The sequence below is a fragment of the Miscanthus floridulus genome, chromosome 13 (assembly GCF_019320115.1).
Source record: "Miscanthus floridulus cultivar M001 chromosome 13, ASM1932011v1, whole genome shotgun sequence".
Lineage (NCBI taxonomy): Eukaryota > Viridiplantae > Streptophyta > Magnoliopsida > Poales > Poaceae > Miscanthus > Miscanthus floridulus.
Window position 1 is genome coordinate 83,339,086 of NC_089592.1, and position 9,003 is coordinate 83,348,088.

The following is a 9,003-nucleotide window of genomic DNA, read 5'->3' on the forward strand; positions in this document are numbered from 1 at the left end:
GGCCTACTGCAGCGCTGCCACCCCAGGAGAGAGAGGGAGAGGGAGAGGAAGAGAGGAAGAGGAGGTACGCCGCAGCCGGCAGCGGCCGGGAAGAGGCACCTAGGGTTTCGCGTGGAGGGCGCCGACGCCGCAGCCACCGCGCGCTGAGGAGGTCGAAGTCTGACCCGTCCAGCACGCCGCAACGCTGGAGGAGAGGGAAGGAGAGAGAGAGGGAGAGGAAGGGGGCGGGGGCAGAGGTGGGGGCGGCGGAGGTGGAGGTGGAGGCGCCAGCACGCGGCCTCGGCCAGGTCAGGCCGCTGCGCCGCCGCGGAGAGACGGAGAGACCGAGAGAGGGACAGAGGAGGCGAAGATATTTTTTGGAGGCGCAGTAAAATTTGGTGGGACCAACCTCCACCGTTGATCTCAGAATCAAACGGTCAGAGGATATCGGGGTGACGTGGACGGGCTGGCTGCTCGGGAAGTTGTTCGGGCTTGTTTAGGTAAATATATATTCCTGTCAAACCTCTCTATCTTTAACTTACCTCTCTATCTTTACTTATCAAACCCAAAATACATGTTGCTTTGTTTGGTCATGCACTTTGAATTATAAGAAATCTATTTCTGTCTTTAGCCTTTCCTTTTATTGAATTGGTACGTAGACCAAGTACATACGTATCTTTTTTTTTTTTTTTTGCATATACCAGGTTTGATTGAGCGGTCATGCTGTTGCAACTCAAAACATGTCAAAGTTACGTGCCGCACCGCGTACATGCATGTCTCCTGAGTCCACCGTACAAGATTTTTGCGTATAGAGATGCTTTTTTTTTGTATTTTTTTTGACTGGGATTATTCCTTTGATTTTTTCACTAATTACCCTGGAGCTCCCCTTACTATACGACTGCTATCTTTTACTTTTCTTTCTCTTCGTTTTTAAGCATATATACACAGCTCTTTCATGCAAGAAATCTTATGAATTCTCTCAGCATTATATTATGGCTGGGTTTATATGCAAGAAATCAAAGCATTCGTGACTGGATGAAATAATGGCTTGTTGGACGGAATGCCTAGACTAGGCGAATGTGGATGCTCGGATCTGATGTACATAATTGGTCATCAAGCAAAAGTGAACATTTGCAATAATTATTAGTTATCAAACAAAAGTGATCGCGAAGGAAATAGTACTTTGAAAGGCGTGCAAGTGTTCGCAAAGGAAATAGGTAAGTAATGTTGCCTGATTTGTTGTGAGAGGAAAACATTGTACCATGGCTGATAAGTTCAAGCAAACATCGTAAGAACTCAGACCTTGACACAACTCAAATTCATCAATTACCTTTACTTAGTTATGTGAATAGCTAAAAACATCCTGTGTTGCCAGAGACCATTCATGATAATATACAACTCCTCTGGCTAATATAAACGGACTGTGATATAAACCGACGGAAATGAACCAAATATGAATAGGGCCCGGCTTTAGTCGCCTGGGCCTGTTCGTCTGGTATTAAAGCCGGCTCCGGCTGAAGCTGTTTTGTTATGAGAGAAAAATACTGTAGATTCTAGCTGATAAGCCGGCTGATAACTAAGTACTTGCTCACCTTTTGTTCCTCTGAGCTACCCTGCATTGCTATTTGATCAGTTACATTGGATTGGATTTCTCATATAGATCTATTTAGACCCAAATTAACACACAACTGATTCAAATCCCACATACGGCTTCACTCAATTTGGAGAGATTCAACAATCTGGCAAGGCTTATTCCATTCTTCATCATGGCAGCCAGCATTGATTCCTTCTAAATTACAATATTTCCTTCTTTACCCTTGCCTGCAACAGACATTATTGTGTATTGTAAGTGTTAACTGGATTATGATACTAATTCACCCAATATAACCAGACAGAGCAGAAATTAACACATGACTACCTAGACAAAGAATCTGCCAATTGCAAAAGTCTGAAATAATTTTCATCCAGGGGTGACACTAGCATCATTACCATTCAAGATATGGGCAAATGCCCACCCCTTGTTATCAGCTGTTGTATCTGACAGATTTGATGATAACGGACTATGATTACAAAAGCAGGATCTGACCGTCAAATTAAGATTTGGCCCATGAATCAGAAAGCAAGGCATCAAATACTTGTGTCAGATTTACTGTCAAATCGTGATTTTGACTTGTGGATTAGCACCTAATTAAAAGTCAAACAAGGGTATGCTCTCTGGGGTGGGGACATTTATCATGTTGTACAAGTTCTGGAAAGCACAGTATGAACATTAAGCGATTAGTGGGTCAGGTCAACAATAACGATGGAATCAAGCAAGGTGTCTTGCTCATTCCAATCACTTACAATTAATAGCACGCACTGTCCACACAGCCCACCGGATGCATGTTATGGTCAAGTTTTTTTTAGTGTTAGGCAGTAGGATTTTGGGAAGTGAAAAAAAAAACTTTAGAGAAGGGTCATGGCATGCATAGGGAATTAGGGACAGAGAGGGATACAAGGTTCAGGGGTGGGTATGTGTGATTGGATCTGTGCCTAAGTGTGGAATATAGGGGTCCCAACATGTCAATTTCATTAATCATTGGGGAAAATGGGAATATTTTGTGCTGGAACAACCATTTCCATTTGCCCGATGGACAAAGTTTCTACCTCAGAAAAGCACCTTACAACTTCCTAATAGCATACACTCATCTTATTTATAATTTGAACTAGAACTCGAGGATTTTGATCTAGTTCTCCACTTAAGCAGCAGCACAGCAACTAAAGTAAGAATTCCTAGACTTTAGTGTTACCTGGATTTGAATTAGGGCATATCATACTCTAACTGACAAGGAAGTAAAACACCTGTATGCAGGATTAAACAAATATATTGGCAAATTCTAGCCCAAACTAGTTCACTATGTGTTGGTAACTAAAACAAAGGAACGATGGAGTAAGTACTAGCCTCTTGCTCTTCACGCTGGACCATATGAACCTAATATGTACTTTCCGAATACTTGCCCTTTGTTCCTACAAGCACACAACACAAAGCAGATTAGCTAGCACAAAAATGAATAATTATGCAAAACGGTGTAGTGAAATGGGGGTGGGGATGGATACCATCGATTGCGCATGCAGCAGTTGAAGATAAGGTGGATGAGGCTACAAGGACCTGCAGATGCAGGACCATACAGGCTGCAATCATCGGTTGCGGGTGACCAGGTGCCACTATTGAGCTGTTGGTGCACAAGATTGTGTTGTATTGGTTCAAGACAGACGACACTGTCACCCATAGGGGTAGGCAACGCTTTAGGGACAACACTCAAGCTCCTTTCTGAAATGAACAAGGTATTGTCTTCGATGCTTGTTATCGGGATATACCTTTGCTGGATAAGATCCGTGAGCTCGAAAACTGCAAAGTGACGCATGCCCCAATCTTTGTAGCCAACCACTAGGATTTCTGAATCACATTCTACGAGACCCATAGGGATATTGAGGTTGCCCTCTGGGAGTGTGGCAATCAACTTTGGCAGCTGTAGCTTAGAACCGGAGCCCATCCCATCATTCACAGGTGGATCAATCTGGAAAACCTGGATATCGCCAAATGATTCCCATTCGCCAGTAAATTCCGATTCGCCAGATAATCCGACCCTATTAACCGTGTACAGTTTGCCTTGGAATGACAATGGTGAAGGGCATCCTGGTGGGTACCTCCAGGTTGACACAGTCCATTGCTGGTCCAGGGGGGTAGTGAAGGCTATATGGTTTGCCTCATGAAGGGCAAGCATAACGGTGATGGCCCCACCGCTGAAGGAAGCAGAAGCACAGATTGACTCCGCGAGCCTTTTGATCCTGTGTGGCGCGGGTAAGCTATCCAGCAGTCCTAAGTGCGGGAGGACGCTCGCCAGCGGTGGGAGCTCCACGATGTCGCCAGTGAAAGGGTGGACGAGGCGGACGGCGCTATCCTGGCCCCGCAGCAGGACGAGGAGGCCGTCGATCGAATCGACGACGCAGTGGTCGCTGAGGAGAGGGAGGTGGGCGCGGACAACGGTCCCCGTGTCGAGGTTGAGGAAGCGGATGTACCCGCGCAGGTGAGGGTGGCCGGGGTGAAGTCCGTGGCCCTCCGGAAGCATCATCCAGCGGCGCGGGTGGAAGCGCGGGTCGACGACGCCGTGACCGCGAGGGGAGGCGGTGGCGGACCGCCAGCCGCCGCAGACGGCCCGGAAGCGGACGTAGTCCAGCAGGTCGCCGGCGAGCAAGCGCGACGAGACGAGGCGGATCAGATCCTCGGGCAGTGAGGCCCAGCGCTCGGCAACGGGGGTGTCGTTGGACCCCGGTGCCGGAGGTGGCATCCTGAACCCAGCCCTCACTTGCCGATCCGATTGGCAATGAAGCGGCGCGGCGCGGCTGATTCCGGTCACACCCCGCACCTCGAGGACGCGCGGCGATGGGAGGCGAGGGGAGTGAAGAGGCGGCGGCGGGGGCGCGATCTTACGGCGGCCGTGTCGAATCGGTGGGTGGGAAAGCGAAATGCACGGAAGAGTGGAAGTGGACACGCGTTTAGCTGCGTCCTGCCGTCACCGTTTGCTGACTCGCAGATGAGATCCTAAAACCTCGCGTGCGAGTGGTCCAAATTGCATCTGAACATTTATTTTTAGGCCGTGTCAAAAAAAAAGCCCAGTTCATTTAGGCCCTAAAATCTGCACCCAAGCTGTCTCATGGGTTGTCAGGCCAGGTCTGGGCTGGGCTAGAGCTCTCTGGTAATTTTTTTAGCACAGGGTTCGGGTTAGGTTATACGCCCATTCCTTCGAGGTCTTGGATGGTTCCATTTCCACTGACCTCGCTAAAGAATGTAATCTAACATGATGTTTTTTAAAGATTGTTTGTCCTTTGTAGGTTTATGAGCGGTATATGACTGCATGTCCACCTGCTACCATTGTCTCGTAGGGAGCTATAAACAGTATTACTATGATGGATGAGGAATGAAGGATGCTTATTATTCTCATCATATTTTGTCCGCGTTGCTCTTGGGTGACTGCCAAAACTTTAAAGCCTCTAATTTTATGTTTTTTTTCTTATGAAGTGACAGCAATTTGATAAAGGGGAAGGCCACGACCGCGAGGGGAGGCGGTGGAAGCGCGGTTCGACGACGCCGCGACCGCAAGGGGAGGCGGTGGCGGACCACCAACTGCCGCAGACGGCCCGAAAGCGGACGTAGTCCAGCAGGTCGCTGACGAGCACGCGCGACGAGACGAGGCGGATCAGGTCTTCAGGCAGTGAAGCCCAGAGCTCGGCAACGGGGGTGTCGTTGGATCCCGGTGCCGGAAGTGGCATCCTGAACCTAGACCTCACTTGCCGATCCAATTGGCAACGGCACGGCGCGACTGCTTCCGGTCACGCCCCGCACCTTGACGACGCGCTGCGACGATAGGCGAGGGGAGTAAATAGGCAGCGGCAGCAGCGCGATCTGGCGGCAACCGTTGGGGGGCAAAGAAGACGGGCTCGAATCGGTGGGTGGGATAGCTGAAAGGTCCTAATGGCTAGAGGGGGGTGAATAGCCTAATAAAAATTTCTACAACAACACTTAACAAACCGGTTAGACAATTAAGAGACGAAGTAAGTATTGCGCTAGCCTACTAAAATAGCAAGCCACCTACCACAATTCTAGTTTATATAATTTCTATCCACACAATAACTATAACGCTACACTAAGTTAGTGTGCTCTCAAAAGCTAACTAAATAGCTACACTAACCAAACTAACAAGCTCTCACAACTAGCTGCACTAAAGAGCTTGACAACTAGGTTGCGATAATGTAAAGAGAGTAAGCAAGAAGGTTATACCGCCATGTCGAGGAAGAAGCCAATTAATCATAAGAATGAATAACAATGAAGACCAATCATCTCGAAATCAAATGATGAACACAATGATTTTTATTAAGGTTCACTTGCTTACCGGCAAGCTACTCCTCGTTGTGGTGATTCACTCACTTGGAGGTTCACGCGCTAATTGGCATCACACGCTAAACCCTCAATAGGGTGCCACACAACCAACACAAGATGAGGATCACACAAGCCACGAGCAATTCACTAGAGTACATTTTGGCTCTCCACCGGAGAAAGGTCAAGAACCCCTCACAATCACCACGATCGGAGCCGGAGAGAATCACCAACCTCCGCTCGTCGATCCTCGCTGTTCCAAGCCATCTAAGTGGCGGCAACCACCAAGAATAACAAGCAAATCCCACAGCAAAACACGAACACCAAGTGCCTCTAGATACAAACACTCAAGCAATGCACTTGGATTCTCTCCCAATCTCACAAATATGATGAACCAATAATGGAGATGAGTGGGAGGGTTTTGGCTAAACTCACAAGGTTGCTATGTCAATGCAAATGGCTAAGAGTGTGAGCTTGAGCCGGCCATATGGCTTAAATAGAAGCCCCCATGAAATAGAGCCGTTGTATCCCTTTACTGGGCACAACACGGGATGACCGGACGCGCCAGTCAGATTAACTGGACGTTGGACCCCAGCGTCCGGTCGTGCGATGCATGCCACGTGTCCCCTCTCTTCAAATACTAAGCACTCGATCTCAACGGTCAAGTGATGACCGGACGCAGCAGCTCAAAGTAACTGGACGCTGAGTCCCAGCGTCCGATCGTTTTCAGTAAGCATCCAGAGACGACTTTTCACGACCGGACGCGTCCAGTCATGCTCGACCGGACTCACCCAGCGTCCTATCGGACCGGACGCCCCCGGTCACCAAGTGACCCAGACATCCGGTCGAAAACCGACGCCAGCGTCTTTGCTGTATCATTGACCGGACGCACCGGTCCTACTGAGACCAACGTCCGGTCACTGCGTGACCAGCGTGACTAACTCCTTTTTAACTCTATCTTCTTCACCCTTGCTCAAATGTGCCAACCACCAAATGTATCACCTTGTGCACATGTGTTAGCATATTTTCACAAATATTTTCAAGGGTGTTAGCACTCTACTAGATCCTAAATGCATATGCAATGAGTTAGAACATCTAGTGGCACTTTGACAACCGCATTTCGATACAAGTTTCACCCCTCTTAATAGTACGGTTATCGATTCTAAATGTGATCACACTCACTAAGTGTCTTGATCACCAAAACAAAATAGCTCCTACCATTTATACCTTTGCCTTAAGCCTTTTGTTTTTCTCTTTCTTCTTTTCAAGTCTAAGCACTTGATCATCACCATGGCATCACCATCATCTTGTCATAGTCTTCATTTGCTTCATCACTTGGAATGTGCTACCTATCTTATGATCACTTAATAAACTAGGTTAGCACTTAGAGTTTCATCAATTCACCAAAACCAAACTAGAGCTTTCAATGACGAATGCGGGAGGAGCATCACAATGAACGGGCGTGTGCGGCCCCACTTTTTTTTTGTTTTTTGCCCTTTTTTTGAAAGTTTTTCACAAATATGCCCCTGGAGGTATGCTTTCAAAATCTAGACCCTTAGCTCGGCACCATCGTTGGTGGCGTGGACGCTGACCTGACAGACAGCATGGCACCGGGGTTATTGGCGCCGAGCTTGGCGCCGTGGTTATTGGTGTCATTCTCAACGCCAAGATCTATACCGCTGAGGTGGTGTTTTAACCCGGCGCCCAACCTTTCTGTCCGAGCCTTCTTCCTCTTCTTTCTCCTCCTCTCGGGTTTTTTTCTCTCCCCACTTTGCCATACCTCATGAATCGGCATATTGGACCTTGAAAACTTTGATTTGATCCGTAGATCTTCGAGAGCAAGGTATCCTCGCTCCCTCCTAGTGTTTTTTCACATCGATTCAGTATATATTAGTCGAATTTTTCAACTTAAGAATCATCATTACTTAGGGTTTTATGCAATTTTAATATTTATATTATACAATCGTAGGATGCCAAAGCATGGAAAAGCTAGCAAATCAAGATAACCTCAGTGCACGTTGTTACATTATGGGTTCATTGTTGTGGATCAAATAGGAAACCCTAGGTGTAGGATTTAATGTTAATTGCTTTTGGTTCTTAGAACGAAAATGGCTAAATTGTAGTTATGACCGGATGACCGAAAATGCCTTCGACCCATTGCCTCTGCCACGTGGTGTTCCAATGCCCATGTGCTTTTGCGGCGATCCTTACAAGGTAGCCAAGTCCGATGAAGAGGACACGTATAGGCAGAGGTATTGGATGTGTTCCAATTTTGCGTTTGAGCCTACACTTCGTCAGCGCCGCATTAACAAGATGGTGAAGAATTGATGTTGTGTAATAATTATTGTGTCATATGACATCTTGCTTGATTTTTTTGTTTTGTCACAATTGCATTTGTTGCAAACCCCTCCACCGCTGAAAGGTCCTAATGGCTAGAGGGGGGGTGAATAGCCTAATAAAAATTTCTACAACAACACTTAACCAAATGGTTAGACAATTATGAGGCGAAGCGAGTGTTGCGCTAGCCTACTCAAAATGCAAGCCACCTACCACAATTCTAGTTTAGATAGTGTCAATTCACACAAGAGCAATGACACTACCCTATGTTAGTGTGCTCTCAAAGGCTAACTAAAGAGCCACACCAACCAAGCATGCAAGCTCTCACAACTAGCTACACTAAAGAGCTTGTCAACTAGTTTACGGTAAAGTAAAGAGAGTGATCAAGAGGGTTATACCGCCGTGTAGATGAATGAACCAATCAATCACGAAGATGAATAACAATGATGACCAATCACCTCGGAATCAATGATGAACAAAATGATTTTTACCGAGGTTCACTTGCTTGCCGACAAGCTAGTCCTCGTTGTGGCGATTCACTCACTTGGAGGTTCACGCGCTAATTGGCTTCACACGCCAAACCCTCAATAGGGTGCCGCACAACCAACACAAGATGAGGATCACACAAGCCACGAGCAATCCACTAGAGTACCTTTTGGCGCTCCGCCGGGGAAAGGTCAAGAACCCCTCACAATCACCACGATCGGAGCCGGAGACAATCACCACCTCCGCTCGACGATCCTCGCTGCTCCAAGCCGTCTAGGTGGCGGCAA

The 9,003-nt window shown here is 47.4% G+C and overlaps 1 protein-coding gene across 3 annotated transcripts; it reads right to left on the reverse strand.

The window, feature by feature from the left end:
- Window positions 1-1,282: 1,282 nt before the first annotated feature.
- Window positions 1,283-4,599, reverse strand: LOC136501172 (uncharacterized). Of its 3 annotated transcripts, XM_066496665.1 has the most exons (4): window positions 3,337-4,599; window positions 3,076-3,237; window positions 2,921-2,985; window positions 1,283-1,800 (listed from the first exon to the last, which is right to left on the reverse strand). In XM_066496665.1, the coding sequence occupies exons 1-3, from the start codon at window positions 4,305-4,307 to the stop codon at window positions 2,931-2,933; spliced, it is 1,188 nt and encodes a 395-aa protein (XP_066352762.1). In that variant the 5' UTR covers window positions 4,308-4,599; the 3' UTR covers window positions 1,283-1,800; window positions 2,921-2,930. The 3 variants fall into 3 exon arrangements, with proteins under 3 accessions (XP_066352762.1, XP_066352760.1, XP_066352761.1); XM_066496663.1 differs by having other exon boundaries at window positions 3,076-4,594; XM_066496664.1 differs by lacking the exon at window positions 1,283-1,800 and adding an exon at window positions 1,832-2,820 and having other exon boundaries at window positions 3,076-4,596.
- Window positions 4,600-9,003: the final 4,404 nt, after the last annotated feature.